The sequence below is a fragment of the Diadema antillarum genome, unplaced genomic scaffold (assembly GCF_040938485.1).
Source record: "Diadema antillarum isolate AM-2024a unplaced genomic scaffold, OU_Dant_1.0 seq00001914_RagTag, whole genome shotgun sequence".
In the NCBI taxonomy this organism is placed as follows: domain Eukaryota; kingdom Metazoa; phylum Echinodermata; class Echinoidea; order Diadematoida; family Diadematidae; genus Diadema; species Diadema antillarum.
The window spans coordinates 153,547-174,824 of record NW_027272577.1 but is presented as its reverse complement, the minus strand read 5'-3'; the positions used below and the strand labels follow the sequence as shown (position 1 = coordinate 174,824).

Here is a 21,278-nt window from a genome sequence, read left to right as displayed (position 1 = left end):
ACAGTCACTTAGTGCTAGTAAAATGATATGGACAGAAATGAGTGGAATTAATGAACAAAGTCGAATAGTCTAGAGCTAGATTTCTGAGTACCTCAACATCCAGAATATTGTTGTTCACATCCAGAATATTATTGTCCACCATCCTAAGGCATGATTTCTGTATGTTTTCTGTTACATCTAGAATTTTGTTGCCATAGGAGAAAATACACTGAAGATGTTGGATTGTTCCCTTTAATTTTTTTTTTACCTCTGTTCTCACTTTTATCCTGTCCAGAGGGCTGCTTGGAGTCGGTTACTATGGCAACGAGGCTTCTGCAATAGGAGTGCATCACTTTGTCAACTCAGCAGATGAGATCAACGAGACAGTCACGCAGATCGATTATAAGGTGATGGTTTGAACCCCGCCTCTTTCTTTAACCCATCCAATCCAAGAAACAGGATCTTTAGAGTAATGCAGTAGTAGAGTTACTAAAAATCTTAAGTCAAAAAGCCTGTTCCTTGTGGCGTTTGTAGTAGCAATGGCCATCATGGAGGTCATGGTTGTGATGCTGGAAATGGCACCAACTAACAACAGCCCCACTACCCATTCAGTACATCTTAAATAATTAAGTTTTGTGGTGTGTGCATTATGCCCGATATTCATATCTCTTTTAAACTGAGTTCAGGCTTTAACCCGACGATGTTAAGGACGTCACAAGGTGCGCATTGCATGGCAAATTTTTTTTGCATCTTTGTAGTGAAAATGCATGTTGTGACATTTGTATCACATGCTTTTCATTCGAGACACACCATTTCCCTACTCCCACATAAATTTGCAAACAAAGGACCCGTGATTTTAATTGATGCATGTTCGCATCCCCAGCAATTCATCTCCTCAGCCTCCTACGCACTTTGAGGTTGAGGTTGTTGACGCAACGCTGAAAAGTATAGATGGTTATCTTTGCCCTTTCCTATATATACCGGTTCTTTTTATCACTCTGTAGGATTTCATTTCGTTGCTGATGCATGCTATTTGTTTTTAATTTCCTCTAGTCCTTCAATCTCGGATCAGAGACTAATGGTGGAGATATAATAACAAGATTGATTATCGTGCCCATTCCTTGAAGAAAGAGAAAAAAAAAAGAGGGGGGAGGGGTGGGGGGCTACTGACTGACCCTAATCGACCAACCCAAAGAGGACTTGCCTGGTCACCAAACATTTGGCAGGGGAGAGAAAGGTTACAACAATTAGCCGTAATTGATGGCGCGGGGAGACGGCCCCTTACCCCATTTGCTCACTTCTACCGTTCGCTCGCTGCGGGAGAATACAAATCAGTCATAGGCTATTTGCAAGCTTTCTTATACTTCTGACACATTAATCGAGTAGAAGATATATAGATATAGATATAGATAAGGGGCTGGAGTTCATCGGTAGGGAGGTGGTTTGATAGCAAAGTTCTGAGGAAGTTGGAAGTGGAAAATCAACAAGAAGCTCGCTTGTTTGACGACATAATTGCTGCGTGTGGGTTTCTATGATTCTGCTCATTCGCTTCCAAATAAACATCAACCATCTAAACTTAATTTGTAACTTACATGGCTGCGATGCAGACTGAAGGAAGTAAGGAAAGGAAATCGTAACAAAATTTGTGTTTATTCATTGAGATGAGGGTTTACTTGCGCTTGTTGCTTTTTAAACATTTTTTAAAGTGAAATAACAAGGAGTAGCATATTTCAATTTGTGTCAAATCTACTGCCTGTCAGAGTGGGAGATGATTCTACATTTTTTATTTATCAATCTCATTTTGGCACCTCAAATTTCTTATGATACAGAATTTTGATATCACAGAAATTTCAGATGTATCAATATTTTTGTACATTGCAAAAGTATGCAACTTTAACTTTGTGGATTAAAAGCCCAGGCCCCATTCACACTGGCAAAATGAGAGCGCTCATTTTGAGTGTGATTTGGCTGGCTTCTCTGTTGTTGTTTTTATCCACTCAATGCTGGGTTTTCAGAGCATTTTATTACACACTATGGCAGGTCTGTTGTCATGGTAACATTGGAGAGAGGACTACCTCGTTATACTTTAGGACTAGTTGTGGGAATCAGGCATGTTCACACTCAATGTTGAATTTCTGGGTTTGTTTTTTTTTTCTCTGACTGCTACATTGTACTTCCTGGAGAGTTTTGAAGCTTACCAACAATGTTTCACTGGACGTTGTTGTGTCCTCGGCACTTATGTAATCTTTCAAGTCTTCCATGCTGACAATTCACGTTAATGAGGGACCTGTGGTAATACCACATGTTTTTTCGTTGAGTGATTAAGGTGGCCGGGGGAAGGCCAGCATGAATGGGTGATTTTGAGGTCACCTTTATCACTCTCCTCATGTTCACATTGGGTCACAATTACATGTCACGTTGACGATCAGAAGAAATCTTATCTTTCTTACAATTGACTGTCCTTACTACTGTCGACTGTCCTGAAGCATTGGGAGGAATCACGGTTAGAGACATGCCCCATCATTTGACATCTGCTGGGGGGGTATTTCATAAAGCTGTTCGTAACCACTTACGAGCAACTGGTGATCAGTTCTTGTGCTGAATTATGGAAATTTTGATAAGTATACATCAGAACTGATCACCAGTCGCTTGTAAGTTGTTCGTAACTTTACTCACAGCTTTATGAAACAGGGCCCAGATTTGATGAATACAGTTTGAGTGCTGTCAATATGGAGCCCAAGGTTAATCTCCCCTCCAAATTTTGTCCCTGGACCCAACAAGCTTTGCAAGGGCTCAAGGAGATGTCCCACTGATTGTCCACACTATGCTTTTGGAAGGGAAGCATGGGACATTCTTGGCTATGTAGGATCCAGTGTGAATGCTGGGCCAAGAATTACTACATTATGCTTGATAATCTTCACATCATAACTTGTATTTAGCATGTTGTGACCACAGGTATTCCTGTTTAGACTATGCTTAGTTTATGAGTGTGATTCGGGTCTATGGGATGGAGTGAAGTTTCTCTTTGACCACGATCACAGTGATTGCCATGTTTGTCTTCTTTTCTTTTAAAAAATTCTCCTGTCCAGATAAACCAGATCGAAGACGATCTCGACGTCACCATCCCTGCTGAGGTCGAAGAACTGGAGACCCAGCTGCAGAGGACGGTGACGAACCAGACGGTGCTCGAAGCCATGCTGGCGATGACGGAGGGACTGAAGACGGCCTCGCAGACGGCGGCAGCAAACCTGGCCGACGTCTTGGGCCAGCTCTCTCACAGCGGGCTGGATGCAAGCCTGCTGCTCGCAAACATCGTGTACTACGACTATTTCAGGTGGGGAACTGAATATAGAGCAAAATTTAACACTTTCCTCCATATTCCTATTCATTTGTGTAGAGATCAGGTCTAACCCTGCCAGTTTTTAATGAGGTATTCATGTGACGCTTTGTATGCGACTCTCTCTACATGCTCTTGAGTGACAGTCTAGATCGACCAGCTCTCATGGTTAGCAACAAATAATAACAATTTACCTTCAATCTGCCTGCTTTTTCTCTGGACTGAAGGTATGTTTCAATCGCTCCATTATCAAAGAGGTACCGAGTACCGAGGAAAGACTTCCAAAGGATTGGACCTGCATAAGCAAAAGTCCTTTTACCATATCTCTTGGTCCTTCTTGTGTTAACTCAAAGCATTACCCTATTTAGAGTCCTCCAAAACAACCTTTTGAAGTCATGCCATGTTCACCTCATGGCACAAAGCACAAGTCTAGAGCAAGTCCACAGTGAGTCTGACGTGAATGTCATTCTAGACAGCATAGCACGATCAAGTCCAGCACAATTGCAAAAGGTTGTGCAGAAGAGGGGACTCTAAACGGTCTTGCTGTGAACATGGCACACACTTCCAGTGACCTGCACTGTATGTGGTGGAGTGCTTGAGAAACAGGCTCCCTGCCCCTCTCTGTGGAAGAAACATAGCTTCCATAGAAAGGTGCATAACATTGCATGCTGACCCCGTGCTAAATGACCAGGAAACTTGGGGAAAATTGGGTCTCTCTATCAATGCCCCCTCCCCCAAGTTAGGCTAAAAGAAACCACATTTTCATCTGGCATGTCTTTCTGAGGTTCTAGTTAGGGGGACTCTAAATGGTGTATACCAATCAGATGTAGTCATATGTTGGCTATCTGAATCAGCATTCTATACCTACCTACCTACCTACCTGCATTCTCCATCATTACAGAGTTCCATGTTTATATAATGACCTCTTTGTTTCTTTTTCTACAGGTGGATGGGGATCATTCTGCTGTTGACCTTTCAACTTGTGACCTGTCTGCTGATCATTTTGGCCGCATCCAGGGCCTCCAGATATCTCCTGGTCCTGTAAGTTCACCAGATTAGGTGTATAGCTTGAGGCCAGTAAAGAACCACTTGTACATTGGACCATCCAAGGCTAATTAGGGTCACTCAGGTCCATTGAGGGTACAAGTTTGGGACATTTAGGTTTACATAAGTCAACCGAGTTCCATTTGGGGCTTTTTAGGATTTTTTTTTTACCCATTTGTGGTCACTTACTGCCATTGAAGGTCATTAGGTGCAAATGTTTTGTACATTCTTGGCCCACTTTGGGCAATTTTGTGCCATTTGGGGCTATTTAGGGCTACTTATGGAAATACAAACCTTGAAAGCCTCTGGGAGGTTACTGGAACACATTCTCAGCCAACTGTGGTCACTTAAGGTCACCTCTGACTGTTTGGCCATTCAGACCACACCATTCTTCTCATGGTCCAACTAGGCCCAGTGTGGTGGCCTACTCGGGACCATTCCTTTTCAGGTACCCTTGGTAAAAATTAGCTAAAATAAACTAGATATGACCAAAAACAATGCTGCACACTGGCACTAGTCCGACAGTTCAGGACCAGTTACCTTTTCAGCAATGGACCAGGAAAAAAGGGAAAAACTGGGCACCTACTGGTCCGACAGACAGGTGGGACCAGTAGAAAAAATGGGTTAGTGTGCAGCCCTGCTAAAATGACTATTCATAGAATCTGGTGGAAGTCCCAGTTGGAAAATGTGCTTAATAGCAGGGTACACCTTCCTTTTGGAATATCCAGGAAGAGATATGTAGAGGTTTATAGGGAAATAAAGAGATGAATATATTATGTAAACATAAATAGACAGTGAGAGAAAGAAGGAATGATTGGAGAAGGATGGGGAGAGTTGGAAAGAGATGGAGTATATGTAGATAGATGCAATGCAGCTTTAATCATGTGACTGTGAGAAGGAATAACATATCTCTGTCATAAAATGTGATTGCTTCAATGATACAGCAATTAGCGTAGATTATATTTCCTTTTCCCATTCAGAGCTCATTACCATGTTTAATGCAGATTTGATTAGCTTCCATACACTGTTAAATGAGCAGGTAGTCGTAGAGTTGTCACGACCGATGTGCATGAATGAATGAGGGAAGTGTGTGTTGTTGCCTCATTACCGGTGATATATAACTATGATCTGCAGTCATGGCTAAAATCCCACTGGGGATTTGGGCCACAATCTGAAATATGAAAGATTTGGCCATTAGGTGAGATATGTGATTGTCGCAGGAAATGGCTTGTAGTGTGTTTTACTCCAAACGCAAACTTTTCCTGGCAGTAACGATAAGGTTAAAACTCTACAACCAAATGGACTTCCAAGGGGAACAAACTCTGTATCAAAGTTTTCTCTGTTGGGAGATGGGACGATTTGTGTGGAGGGCTTTTGGCGGTAATTCCCCGTCAAGTCGTGAGATCGCAGCTGTACATGTGACAGTGGTGATTTACCGGCAATGTCGCGGTAGAGCGGATGCCCGTGAGATGAAGTGCTGGAAATAGTCTGCCTTGCCGGGCTATCAGTCGGCGCAGCCGCGGCAGCAAAGTAATCCACCGTAATATTTCCAGGGGGGGATTTAGATCGACTAACGAGCGGTTGAGAGAAATATAGGGACTTGTTTTGAGCGAGGGCGATGTTTAGTGACACTACACGTACATGGGTATTATGCTAATAGTGTGAAAGCTTTCCTTTAGCCAGCCACGCTTTCTATATGGCATGCTTTCTCCATCAATACATGAGAAACTGCCTCATTCTATACGATATACAAAATAATTACAGACAGTGACAAGATTCTTTCTCCCATTCACATTATTTGATAGGTTTTGACAGAGATTAGTAATATTATGGAAGGTATTCATGAAAATTGATGCCTAGCTTGCAATGTAATGCATTGTATAGTATGAGGGCAAATCTATTATTCCAAAGTTAAGAAATGATTTCCCCTGTTCCCCCCCCCCAAAAAAAAAAAAAAAAAAAAAAAAAAACGAACTATAGAAATACAAATAAAATGATTACTCCCAATGAACTTGTGGTGCTTTTGTCCTCCAATTTTGATGAATACCTTTATCAAAATTTGAAGAGAAAAAAAGCCTAAATAAGGCTGTTTTGACAGAGAGTAGTAATATTATGGAAGGTATTCATGAAAATTGATGCCTAGCTTGCAATGTAATGCATTGTATAGTATGAGGGCAAATCTATTATTCCAAAGTTAAGAAATGATTTCCCCTGTTCCCCCCCCCCCCAAAAAAAAAAAAAAAAAAAAAAACGAACTATAGAAATACAAATAAAATGATTACTCCCAATGAACTTGTGGTGCTTTTGTCCTCCAATTTTGATGAATACCTTTATCAAAATTTGAAGAGAAAAAAAGCCTAAATAAGGCTGTTTTGACAGAGAGTAGTAATATTATGGAAGGTATTCATGAAAATTGATGCCTAGCTTGCAATGTAATGCATTGTATAGTATGAGGGCAAATCTATTATTCCAAAGTTAAGAAATGATTTCCCCTGTCCCCCCCCCCCCCCAAAAAAAAAAAAAAAAAAAAAACGAACTATAGAAATACAAATAAAATGATTTCTCCCAATGAACTTGTGGTGCTTTTGTCCTCCAATTTTGATGAATACCTTTATCAAAATTTGAAGAGAAAAAAAGCCTAAATAAGGCTGTTTGTCCTCCAACTTGATTTCAGAGCATAAGCTCTTGATAGAGAGCGAAAAGAAGACAAAGCACAGGAATTTCTTTGGGCAACGTTTTTCGTGCTTGTGATTTAGAGTTGTCGTCCACACAATAAATGCATCTATGGGAAAGCAGTACAGGCAGACCTTGGTGTTTGCATTCAGTGTTTTGTCTTGATGCAATAGAAGCTTTCAGGTACAAGGGAAACAATGGTTCACTATCTCACTTTCATACTGCTAAAAAGCCATAAAAGCAAGGGCAAAGAAACCCCCCAAATGTTGCTGAATGGCCTATGTTGTCTAACTGGCGTCCTCTGTAACTATATGTCCAGGCACCTTAAGCTTAACTTGCGAAGCCTTTCCATCAGGATTCATTGATTGTTTGTGTGCCACGATATTAACCTCCTTTGTGCTACATTATTCCGGGACCACAATGCATGAACACTTTTGGGAAACATTATGCTTTTCAAAGCCATACCGCTTTTTATAGGAGACTGTTTATGCTAGAAATGCAGTACAGCAAACTTGTAAAGAGAAAATTGCCAGCTTTGCTATGATGTTAGTGTTAAATGACAAAGCTATCACTAGTTTTAGTGCAAATGACCAGTAAATTCAAAACATAGCCTTCAAAAGAGACTACAAAACTTTACTCTTGGTCATGCTTTCCTGTACTTTTATGAGAATGACAGGGGTGGTCATTACTATCAAAATTTACTCGAAAAACCCCTATGACACACTGCTATTCAGTCACCACACACGGCAAGCTTCGTGTGTGGGGGATGGAATCAGACATGATACTTTCAATGCACCCTGGCATATCATGATTTATTGATCAGTTTGTGCAGGATTGCATGTTTAATAGAGCAAAATTTGCGAAGTTAGTATGCCATCCATTGAGTCGGGGACACGCAAAGAGTTAATCTATCCCAGCTGGACCTAATTGTAGATTGCCAAGCCCCACTCAGGTGTGGGAACGTGCCTCAGTCCAGCAGGAAGGCCATGGTGAAACAAGTGGGATTAGCTAGGGGGGATAAGATAATCTCTACCCATTGATGGCTTCCAGACATCTGTACCAATCAGCGAAGAAATCACCTCCTCAGTGTACGTGTCAATCAATCAAACGATGCACAGAAGGGGTCAAGCGAAGGACTGTTTTGGTATCCCACAGACACTGTCCAGCAAAACGGTGCTTTTCTGTTAACAGTAATGAATGCAGGACCAAAGTAATGATTTCTGCCATAATCGTTTATGAGCAACTGCAAGAATTGAACCCACAATTTGCAATAATCTGCGTGTACATCTATAGTTACGTTCGTATCAGATGGCGATCGTTAACCTGGAGGGTAGCTATCTTCGAGGATAAGCTCGTAGTGAAGCACTGTGTAGATGCACCTGTTGATAGCTGGGGGGGGGGGGGGGGGATGGGTGGGGCAGTAAACCTATCCTCAAGGATGGCTACCTTCAACGATAAGCTTTGATGTGTGAACGCACATCTTAATTAGGGGGCCAGAGTTTATTCTTGAAGATAGCTTTCCTCAAGGTTAAGGATCACCGTCTGAAGTAAGTAAAGCCTACTAGTACTTCAAAGCGGGGATTCAGTCTGGCAAACGGAATGTAATTTTTCCTTCATTATGCAAGTTTAGATGACATGCAGTGAGTGCAAATTGTAATGTTCAAGCATTCATTATCCAGAGTTAAACCAAGTCATAGGTTAGCAGAATTGAGTGTACCAATTTTTTAGGATCAGCCGTGAGTAAGTGCAAATTTGCACAATTTAAACGTTGGGAATCTATGATGAAAGTGAGATACTATAGTCTCATCGAAACAAGAGCAATGTTTTCAAAACTGCTTGATGAAGTCAATGTGAAGTCTATAAGCGGTCTGTCACTTACGTCTTAAGTAGAGTCAGATTTCAGTAACATTCTTGACTTGAAGTAGAATCAGATTTCAGTGAAATTCTTGACTGGGTTGTTGTGGCTTTTTTTGCTTAAATAGTGCCTTTTCGTGATCATACTCACGTCAGTGGCAATTATTGTTTTGCATTAGTCATGCTCACATAATGTTATTCTTGCAGGAGGTTGAATCCGTGATTTTTGTTTGGGGCCAAAATATTGACTTTTTCACTGACTGCTCGGTACAGACAAATGATTTGAGATGACAAATGTTTAAAATGTACATGTATTTTTGTTTTTCCTGAAAAAGGGGGGTAGTGTTAATTTGCTCTTTCACACTGGTGACTAATCATGGTGTAGTACAAAATAGATTTTACATTGACTCTTTAAATTTCTAACAGTTTTAATGATATGATATTAACTATGTGAACAAAGTCATCTGGCCATGCTTATAAAAAGTTGTTATATGATTGTTATGCAGTCAGCAGTTTAGAAGTAATTTGAGCCAAAGGTACTCAAATGAATGCCCGAGTCAAACTGATCAGTTAAGTTATACACACAGTGTCAAAAGTGTAGACACACTTATGAGTAAGTTTGTTTGGTTAGCTGCAATCATTTCTGCACTTAGGTCTTTAATGTATACACAGCTGATTGATTCTTGAGTTCATCTGTGCAATCTAGTTCTAGTTATTTATTTCTGCTTAATAAGCAATGAGAAATATTCATGCATTAGTTTCTTTATCACAAATATGAATATGATGATGATGTATAACTCCTAGTATCATCATTGTTATCAATATCAAACTTGTGCCTATTATTGCTAATATCACAAAAATTATTGTCATCATCATTGCTATCATTGGTAATATCATTATCATGTAGTGTAGATTCTTCTGGAAGCTTCTCAAAGTTTTGAAGGCCAATTGATTTAGATACATGTCCCTATTAAAGTATTGTTCAAAGGAGGCTTTAGAGGTATCTTTGTTTACTCCCAAAATCTTCATGAAAATAGATATGTATGTGTTGTGTGTGTGTGTGCATGTGTGCACATTTGTGAGTGTGCGTGTAGTGTTGAAATTCTAGACAGGCAAAACAAAGGGTAGTCACCTGCCGATCCATAAATCACGAATTGATTTTCGCTTCACATTAGCCAGAGACGCCGGTCTCGGTCTCGTTATGTGAATCGTGATTTCCCCGGTGGGTGGCTAGCCAGGCAGAATTTCCGCCATCTAGAAGGTGCTCAATTTTTAAAGGTAGCAGTTGCCCTTTTCAACCGATTCCAATTTCTTCCGAATTTCTCTTATTAGAGGGAAGACAGGAACCATTAAAAGGAATCATGTTAACTTAAAGCGCTTGTGTATATGCCATCGTCTACGTTGTGAGGGGAAAAAATGTTCTTTTTTTATGATTTTACTGAATTATTATAATGTTTAAAGACTTCTGTATCATGTCTGCATCCATTTGAATATATCAGCAAGGTACAACATTCATTTAGCATTCGAGCCACAGTGGACTCCCAGTTATAACGAAGTCCTCGGGGCTGGCAGTTTTCTTGCATTATAACTGAACAAATAAACAATAAAAAACATAGAGCCGATAATGTTGCGGCTTGAATTTGTATTTCGTTGTAACCAGAATTTCGTTATAACCGTGTTTGTTTTAACAGGAGTGCACTGTACCACAATGTTAAATTGTGTGTTTTTACTCAAGGACATCTGGTAGCAGTATTGACATCATGCAACTTTCATGCCATCGTTGTTCTGAATGTCTCTTCCATCTCACTTCTCTCCTGCCGTTTTTATTTTCCCTTCAAACAGATCAAGCATCCTCTGCATCGTGTGTCTGCTTATCATCTGGTGCATGGTGGCCGCCGAACTCTTCGCGGAAATCGTAAGCATGACAACAAGAGTTTTCTTCTCTGTTGGGGTACCCTAGGAAGCACCAAGCTTGTCTTCCAGTAATGTTCTGTCCTCCTCCCTCCCTTGTGATAGTGAGATGATGTGTCCAAACTCGAGGCCGACAAGATACCAATGTTGTCTGCTTTGTTTGCAGAGTGGACGGATGACACAATAAAGAGCCATTTTGGGCAAATTTTTAACCCCCTTTTGAAGGCACCAAAAAGGTGTTCTATTAAATTACCCAATCAGTGAGGAGTGTACATGACCGATTTGAACATTGTAAAGGACCTGAAACATGTCCAGCCATGGGGGGAGAAATATATGAGGTACTTTAATAATTGATTTTAACGGACTATGATTGATTCTGGTCTTGGGTGGAAAGCACAACCTCTGAAGCAATGATTTATCTTATCACAGTACCATTTTTTTTTTTTTTTTTGGGGGGGGGGGGGAGGGGGTGTATCTGTGTGTGCATACAATATAGAGGTACATGTACATGTACTGTATGATGAACATCCATGCCCCAGATATATATCCATGTGTATTTCATACCTTGTCATAGCATGTATATTCTTTGTATATGTGAATATTTCATTGACCTGTTATTTCCCCATGTGGTGACCTTTTCCACCATATTGATTAATTCTCTCCTTTTTTTTTGCCTACTTTCTTCCACTCCTTTTCTATATTTCCTCTTCCTCTTGTGTTCTTCCTCTTATTCCTCCCCATCCTTCTCTCTATCTATCTATCTATCTTTCTTTTTCTCATCACTCAACCCCTCGTACTTCTTTCTTCTCCTGGGGCTTTGATCGGCGTGCAGGGTATGAGTGACCTCTGCGTGGACCCAAATCGATATCTCATCTCGGAGGCTGCGAAACGATCCGAAATATCAGAAGGTGAGTACCCCTCCCCCTTCCAACCCTCATACCCTACCCTCCCCCAGCCCAATCCCAGCCCCCTCTCAACCCTCCCAATCCCCCTCCCCCACTACCACTGTCCCATACCTCACCCCCCCCCCCCCATGTCCCATGCCTCACACCCCCACCGTAGCCTGGTCGAGACAATTCTTTGTTCTGTTCTGTACATCATTGTGCGAAAAATGTAAAATCCCCCAAGGTGGCATGATGCCAGATCAACAATTATAAATGTATGTAGAAGGTTTATGGGGTTCTAGAGTATTCCACCAGGGGTCCATTTTTGTAGGGAAATGATACAACAGACAAACCTATTACCATGTTCGACCATCCTCCATCCGCCATGCAGTAACAGATACTTGCGATGTTACTCACTCATTGAAAATTGTTAGTTTTTGGTCGCCATGGTAATGCGTTTGCATAATGGTTTTGGCAGTCTTGCATGCAACGACGGATGTGGTTGAAAACAATAGCCTGGCTGCGATTCACATTTTGCGTTTGGCCGTGGGAAGTAATCAAGCTATCGAGTTGAAGTGGTGTGACAAAAGTCGCACAATTTTGGCAATGACAGCAAGCCTCACACTAATTAAGCAAAATGGTCGCTCGGCTAATTTTACCATTATATCGCATCTACATTATGTGATTATCACCTCCCTGTAGTAATGCACAAGGGGCATATCCGTATGAAAGGAGATTGTTTATTTTCATAGAATCTTTATGTCTTGTGCTCTGCAATGTGAGAAAATATTTTCATCCGCCTGCTTGGGGGTTGACGCCGCTCGATCTATGGGGGATTCCCCCAAATTCTGCCATTGCAAAGACACCTGAACAGGAAACGTAATGTGAGCCACATTTCCTTCCTGCAAGGACACCGGAGGGCATTCTGTTGGAGCGATTGTTTTCGTTATGGTAATGCCGGTGGCATGGGAAACACATCTTAAAATTACGTCACCATTTCATCAGTTTCCTATCATCGAGAGTAAAGCAGCATTTAGGGAAAGTGATGTGTTTCTAGTTTGGCTGAAAAAAATGTCGAGCAGAGTTGCCAACTGTTGTTGGTTGTTTTTTTTTTTGATGGAACATTTGTCAGTCTGTTTGACATTCATTTGTTCATTAAAATCAATGTGAACGTATGAAGTGTATGTGCACCTGAATGTTAGATATTCAAGTGTCCACATAGTAGATGAGTTGAGGATAAAGAAGACAAGGAAACTGAACGAAAAACGAGCTGGCACAAGAAATGCAAAAATATTAATCAAGATCACATTGAGCTAGCTTGACTTCAAGTTGACAGGGGGTTAGCTAAGTTTAATTGTCGTTGAGCCATGGGGAAGTTTGAACATCAGTGTGAATGCTCTCTCACTTTATTCAATCTGGGTTATCTTGAAGTTATCTCAATGTTCTTAACCTGTTAGAGTTCTTGTAGCCATGTAATGGATAGATCTATAATAAGAGATAATCCTCATCCGCCCCCCCCCCACAAGTGCATGAAAGAGCTTATGGTGAATGGTGCCATTTTCCCCATCCTGATTGGTAGTTAACCTGTTCCATACTGAATTTTAAAACCCCCATAGACTTTATACACAGTCCACCATGTTCCCATATGGAACGGGTTAATATTACCGATACGGTGCCATATGAACATGCCCCCCCCCCCCCCCAATCAAAACCAGAGAGTGCACCATGAAAGTTTTCACCCCAAGGAGGAAAAATTTGACCCATCCCACTCAGATGCCATGGGTGTGGTGTTTGCACCGATGGGAAGAGATACTTCCACCCACAAACACTTGAATTGCCGTCAGTGGTATGACAATCAGGAAGCTCATTAAATTCTATCAGAGCTGCACATGACTGAAAATGAAAGTGATACCCTCATCAATGACAGCAATATCTCATCATTGTCTCTCCTACTCTCTCTGTCTCTTGGTCTCTCGGTCTCTCAGTCTCACCCTCTCCTCTCTGTCCCTTATCTCTCTCTCACTTTTAATTATTGAAAGACAGAGTATTGTCATTTTTAACCTTGGTATATACACGTAGGTCATAACACTAGCATTTTACTCAAGGCAGCTGCTTTTCATCATGTAAGAATCACTCGAGAGACCTGTTGTGGATAAAAAAAAGCACCTCTGAGTTTGAAAAGTTGGGAGAAGATAGTTCATAATCAAATAGGGCTACATGGAAACTCCCCCCCCCCCCCCCCCCCGAAAAAAAGACAGTTTTCCAGGGGAACATATAGATGCTACCTCTTGCAAGCTAAAAATTTATTGATGATATCTTGAGCAGCCAATGTCACTCAACATCTGCCATAGTTCACTAACCTGGTATTGCATGAAGATTGTTAATGCTAGTGGGCTTGGCATTTTTCTAGTTGTGCCATGTGTGTGTGAATACCAGAAACTACTGTAAAAGTGGAAATTTTCACACATTTCGCACAACCAGAAACTAGTGCAAAATACAAGCACGCGAATATTTTTCCTGCCCGTATGTTCCAATAGATGATGTCTTGATTCCGTGGAATTAAAAACATGAACTCTTCTTGCCCGCCGAGAGTGCGAAAAAAAAAATCAACTTTTACATTATAAAGGAGTAAATTGAGAAAGCAGCCTCTTCCTGTGAGCAGGCCATCCGGGTCAAACTCCGTAGTTGTGAGTGAGGGTAGATTGGGGGGGGGGGGGGGGTGGGAGGAGTGGTAAAATAGTTGTGTTGATACTGTCAGGCAGAGGCTATTCTATACCAGTGTCCTGATGACCTGGATTATGATATCGCAGTCTTTAGTGTGAATCCTGGAGCTTTGCCCTCTTCTGCCCTCCCACCACCCCAAGCCAAACCCAGGAGTCATGATGTGAGGGGAGTTTAAGGGCAGGATAAATTGGTCAAGACCGCCCCTGTCCCAGGCAGGCCAGGAGGTGGCCGCGCCCACCCCCGCCTGAAACTCAACCTTGATCTGCTGGTATCTCAGGGAGTAGGAAACAGGGGGAAATAGGAGAAAGGGGATGTTGTTATGATGGATAGGTATGTTATCCTTTAAAGGTGAAATGGGGAACAATGTGGGATCATTTAAGGTCATATCCTGTTGTAGCTGAAAGAACTTAGGAAATATTCCCCCCCCCCCCCTTCGAAAATGATGTTTGTGGAGAAAGGGATCGCTTTCCTTATCCCTCTCTACTGTTGTGTTCTAATTTTTTTTTTTTTTGTCCCAAACAGATGTTAATTTTACCATGCTTTTCATCCCTTCCCTTGTAAATCATTACAGGATCAGGAGAAAAAAACAACAACAACAAGGCAGTTGGACTTAACCCTAACTAGGCCGGGGGGGGGGGGGGGGGGGGGCCTCCGAGGCCCCCCCCCTCGACGTTCCGCGCGATGTATCGCAATCGCAAAAAGCTATCGCCGCGACGTTTCATGACTTTTTTCTTTCGAGTCTCGCGCATCTTTTGACACCAAATTTGCGACGCCCAGGCGCACGGTTCCGAAGTTACGCATAAATATATACATACATGTCAGACCAAAAATTGCTCAAAAAACGTGAATTCGTGTACAATTTCAATGCAAACTGTGCTTGCAGGCAAATTTCATAAAAGCATAATTATTTGGTGTTTTATTGATTAAAATCAATGAATAACATATTTTCTTGTTTGGAGCGATGTCGCGAACAAATTTCATCGAAAAAAACAATGAAAAACATAAAGTCGAAAAACACAGAAATACATAAGGAATTCAAAAAACAATAAAATACTTAAGAATTTTTTCTGATATCACAATTTTTTTTCATTACATTTGCTAAGGACACTAAAAAGAATATTTACACAAAAAATGTGCCTGTTTTGAGCTTTATTTTGTGATTTATACCAAATAGTCTGATTTCATGCATAATCATGCATAAATTAGCATAATTTAGCATAAATGATAATTTTTGAAAAATTAACTTCATGGTATTTTAGATTACATCATAGGCAATGTGTGTGCCAATTTTCGTCGCGATCGCGCGGTCAACGGCCAAGATCTGGAGGGGGGGCCTGGGAGGCCCCCCCGGCTCTATCAACTACCTAAATAGCCCGGCCTAGTTAGGGTTAAAAAGAATAGAGAGAGAGCTTGTAGAACATTAGCCTTCAACAGCACTTAAACAAAACCAACAACACTGATAGCATCGATAGTGTGCACTTTCTAAAAAGTAATCTTTCTTTGTATATGCTTGCAGAGCAAGATGAGTGATGCAGTGGTTAGATTTGTAATGAGGCATGTGAGCCCAGCTAATGGGTATCATACATCATTTCCCATCATGGGGGGGGGGGGGGGGGTCTCAGCAGCAGTTGAATAGCCCTGCCCAACTTTGTGGGATGAACTGACTCGTACTGTGTGTCAAATGAGCAGGTGTAACACAAGACAAGCTCCATTACATAAAGGCTGACACAGGGACTTCTCATTTTTTTTTTTTGATTATTATTATTATTATTATTATTTTTTTTTTTTTTGGGGGGGGGGGGGCAAGAAGTTCAGTTTGTATGATATTGTAATCACTGCTCTAGTTCTTTGCAGAAAGGATGAAAGAAACAGCACATAAAATGCATTAAAGACACACATTTTGTAATTTATTGCATTGTGGTAATGATGAATGGATTTGATATGATGGCAACTTGTTTGTGTGGTGGTAACATTCAATGTCGTTTGTAAAACATCTTGCACTCAATCACCACCATGATTGCATATATCAAGGATAGTATCTACTCGGTATCATTCTTATACCCCCCACCCCACCATACCCTCACCCCCACCGTACCCTCACCCCAGCAAACACATATTTGAGAAATCAAAACATTTTTAATCTGTTAATCTGGATGCGGCAGTAATGGGCCATCTGTTAGTTTTTCCTGCCAAGCTCTCTTTTTCTGTTTCTTTTCTCACGATTTCCAATTCCGATTACCACTCTGTGCTTTCCACTCTGATTTCCCCCGGTGAGGATGGAAGCGTTTAGAGCGCTCCCTCACAAGGGGTGAGTGAAAACGCACGTTTGACTCTCCCAAACCGTTGCAAGCTCCCAAACTATGTCAACAAGTGGACATCTGAGGGTCATGTTTACCTTCCCTTTGGAACCGGTATTAGATCAAATATGGGCAAAATTAGATGGTGCAGCTCTTGAATATGGTGGGAAGGCTGCCACACCACCCCCCCCCCCCTTTAAAAAAATGAAGTAAACTTAAAGCAAAACTTAGCCAGTTTGTGTGATTTCTGCGAGCAGTTTTCAGGAGTCACTTTATTATGAATAGAATATAACTTTCGTCTGCCACCATATTTGAAAAGTCTAGGGGAAAGTATTACCCAACGAAACTGAGAGGGTAAAATTTGCAGAGATTACAACAAGACCAAGCTGTCACTGATGAGATAAGTCCAATAATTCTTTTTGAGGTTTCAAAATCACCCAACTCTTCAAGCAGAGTCCCATAAATCTGCTTTCAGTTTTCATTAACACATGCTTGAGCATTGATCCTGAAATGAATATTGGATAGATTGTGTGAGACATATATTTGCTGAATGTTCAATCTGTCACCACAACATATACTCTCTTGCACTTTTTTTTTCTGTTTATCGTCCTGTTATGTATTTCTTGAAGTATGTCCTATTCACATTAATGTTGGGGAAGACTTGTTTCTTGTCACATGGAGTGCTATTAGAAAAGAGACCTTGCAAATCTTCTTGCCATATTCACTGAGTGATCCCTCATCGGTAGGAATATTGTTTACGAGCAATTTTCTTGCCTTCCAGACCCTTTGCATGTCAAATAACAAAATACTGAAAAATGAGAGAAAATCCTTGATAATGATAATAATAATGATAATAGTGGCTTCTTCCCGGGCGCACACATTCCATCAAACAAAGATGCTTACGGCAGTAGAGAAGAGAGGTTACAGTAACACTAGTGTGCATAAGAACCATAGTGAAAACAGTAAACAACAGGGGGTGAGTGACACAGAACTGTCAAGTATAGAATGTGAAATCTCTGTCATTTTTTTCCTCCTAGGTTTTGATGGAGTGTATGTGAGTAATATTGACACCACTACAACAGATGCAATGCATTTTGCAGATGCTTATTCCATGTGAATGGATTTACCTGAGATGGAAAAGAAATGTAGCCATAAGAAATTTGTCAGCTGCCGCAGAAGATGAAGTGTGAAATATTCTCTGGCCATCAGGAGTGCAAAACAAAACAAAGCCAGCAAAAAATAAAGAAAAAAAAGTAGAATAAGCCCCCCCCCCCCTTCCCTCATGAAGAAAAAAGAACAACTAACAACAGCAAACAGCTGGGATTTTTCAATAAAGGTATAATCTACCATTTGCAGAAGAAAAAAAAACAGCATTAGTGCTTTGAAATAGTTCTAAAATGTGAGTTAGGGATAGAAACAACCACTGTAAAAATTTGAATCAATATAGTCAATGTTAAGTATGGTTGAATACACAAAATGTGAACAACAGTTGTAATAGAAATGTTTCCAGACTAAACTGTGGACAGTTATGGTATAATGAGAAAAATACTAATATCTCCTTATGTTATTGGTTTTATTGCAAACATTTTTTATATATGGTAGGATGTTTTGTGATACAACAGACCTACACATATGCATCAAAAGTGATATCTTTACCATTTTTTTTTAAATCACTGCTCCTAAAGGTATAAACAGGACCTTTAACCAGACTTTTTTACATGTTTGGGTAGAGGAGATTAGATGGCTGCCTTAGAGAATTCTTTGCTGGGAAAGATTGAAGTCAAATATGTTATATTTTTTTAGAAAATAATATTTTTTGAGACCCATGGAAGGAGGCAGAGATGCCACCTGTTAGGCCCTACTTTTTATTGCAGAAATTGTACTGTTTTCTTGCCAAAAAGATACTGCAGGTTTCATGGAAAATACTGTTTCTCCCAAAAGAAGAAAATATGATGTGTTTTCAGCCCTCAATATACTGCATTGCTGTTTACGAGGTTGGCATCCCTGGAAAGTGGAGAGGGGGGAAGGGGGGGGGGGTTGCTGGAGGGATGATACAGAATGGTAATTGTGGTTACTGTTGGACCAAGTTTATGAATAAATGATGCTAATGGAAATGTTATGGTCTTCTTTTTTTTTTTATCCAGGGTAGCATATCTTTCAATGCTGGCAGCACCATCCTTCCATGGAGCTCTGTTATATAAATTGCCATTACCCCAGCATTGCCATTGTATGCATGTACACATACTGTATATTAGCTTTTATGGGGATATTTTTATTGAAGAGGATATCGGATGGAATGGAAAGGGGGGAAGGGTAATATGGGAAGCAGGTCGGTAGATGATGCGAGGATGGTACCAGGTAGTTGAAGGGATGTAGCAGGAGTTGGGTGAGTGGATAAATGATTAATGATAATGATAATACCTTGTTCTCATTTACCTAGTGTAGCCAGTTCAAGGCATGGCACTGCTTCTTAGTGGGCTTTGTAGTTATTATATTCCAAAAACAAAAACAAAAACAAAAACAAAAACAAAAACCCTTCCCCATTGGCAACTGGCTGGTACCCCCATTTACAGACCCATGATGGACATGGTGGGTCGAGCATCTTGACCCAGGTTGTATACACCATGGGGGATTCGAACTTGGGATCTTGTACTTACAGACCTGGGTACATGGGCATTCATCCCAATTAATTTACTGCCGACCCTGGTACATTCGAAAACAAAATTAGCACTGGTCAGCGAATATGTGCATTAAAGCGTATGCTCACTGGTAACTCTCGACCCCAGTTGAGATTCTTTGGCTGTGTTTGTACTTACCCAGAGATCAGTGATAGAGCTTTACACAATTCATTACAGGAATTCTCAAATATACAATGTATCCAAGCTGGGCCAACCTTCCCACTCCATGGTATGCCCATGCTACCAGGTCTTTAAAGGGATTGTATAGTTTTGATTGAGACCTAATTTCAGGTTTCTAAAATTTTTTGGTGAGATAATGAGAAACCTCTTATGAAATATGAAAGAGCCTGTAATTCTATGAGGAATTCAACGTTTATTTCATGAAAATTGGTTTTGAAATGGCTGAGATATCCAAGAAAGAGCGATTCCATCCAATAAAGTGTGGGACCCACACTTTATTACGATCGCTTTGTTTTACTTTTGTTTTGGGATGTTTCAGTCATTCCAAACCCGATTTTCATCAAATAAACTTTGAATTCCTCTTAAAATGGTATGCTCTGTACTATATCATTAGTGTTTTCTTGGTATCTCGCAAAAAGTTAAAAGTCCAATTCTCATCTCCACCAATACTGTACCATCCCTTTAACCCATTGAGGACGAGTCCCGAGTATCTACTTGGTCAGGTGTCTATGGGAAATGCGTGTTGGAGCAAAATCAGTCCGTCCTCAACGGGTTAAGAATCAAGAGCCGTATCCGTGATGCGCTCTCACAGGATGATGCAAATGATATGATGCATGTAGGAGCACTCGATGGGAGAACCAGTGAGGCGGGGATATGTGATATTTAAAAGGTGCTATTAGACTGGCGTTTTCTGCTTGCAGATGAAATATTTATGGGAAGAAACTGGATGTGAACAGGCTGTCATTAGAATGCTATGACGTTCTCCGGGGCATGTCAGTAAAGGATGGAATAGAGAAAATTATAAAGGAGAAAGGAAGAGGAGAAGAAGGAAAGGAAGGAAACAGAAAGAAGGGATGGAGAGAGGGAAGATGTTAGAGCAAGAGATATAAAGAAAATAAAAAATGGAGGGGAGGGATGGAGGAGGATTCAGTGAATGATAGGGGTGGGGCAGATGGAGTAGGAAGAATTAAAAATGAAACACAGAAGCGATGAGTATTAACCGGTTTAGGACGGACTGATTTTGCTACAACATGCATTTCCCATAGACACTTGCCCGAGTCTACTCGGGATTCGTCTCCAACGGGTTACAAAGAGAGAGAGAGGACGACGTAAGAGAAAACGGAACACAGATATACAGAGTACACAGAAAATGGAGGGAGATGGGTAGAGGGTTTAATGAATGATGTCGGGTGGCATAGTTGGAAGGGGAGGTATTAATAATGAAGCACAGAAGAGACCTTACGAGAGAGATGGAGGGAGAGAGAAGATATGATGAAGAGGAAGCGAGGGATATGAGGAGGAAAGATGGAGAAGAATATTGATTAGTTGGAAAGAAGGTTGATTGAAAGAAAAATGGTACAGGAAATTTGATGGACAGTTGGATAAGATTGAACGAGAGAGATGGAGAGAGGACTGAAAGGGTGTGGAAGAGAAACTGTCTTGAGAAATTCTGGATGAACCTTCCACTACATTGTCTCTTGCAATGCAGATTTTCAAATCACCACATCAGATCCTACAGTCTCAAGACTGCGGTGACGATTTTTACAAACTACCCTCCCGTTTTCCACACAGATCTTGCGATGCAGGCTTACAGTGACATATATTTTTTTTCTCGATGCAATCACCTTTTCTCATCGCAGGGTTGCATCTCGTCCCCTGGCTTGAATAATTAATTAACTTGAAGATCTTGTGTGCTTATGTCGCACTTAAAGAAGGA

At 40.8% G+C, this 21,278-nt stretch overlaps 1 protein-coding gene across 1 annotated transcript in view; it reads left to right on the top strand.

Moving 5' to 3' along the window:
* Positions 1-274: 274 nt before the first annotated feature.
* Positions 275-21,278, top strand: part of LOC139713147 (protein tweety homolog 1-B-like) — a gene marked incomplete at its 5' end in the record, with an annotated part of 47,749 nt that continues 26,745 nt past the window's right edge. Inside the window, 5 exons of the mRNA XM_071624898.1 lie at positions 275-386; positions 3,069-3,313; positions 4,262-4,357; positions 10,730-10,802; positions 11,631-11,706. Coding sequence (XP_071480999.1) covers positions 275-386; positions 3,069-3,313; positions 4,262-4,357; positions 10,730-10,802; positions 11,631-11,706 — 602 coding nt within the window. The remainder of the gene's footprint in view (positions 387-3,068; positions 3,314-4,261; positions 4,358-10,729; positions 10,803-11,630; positions 11,707-21,278) is intronic.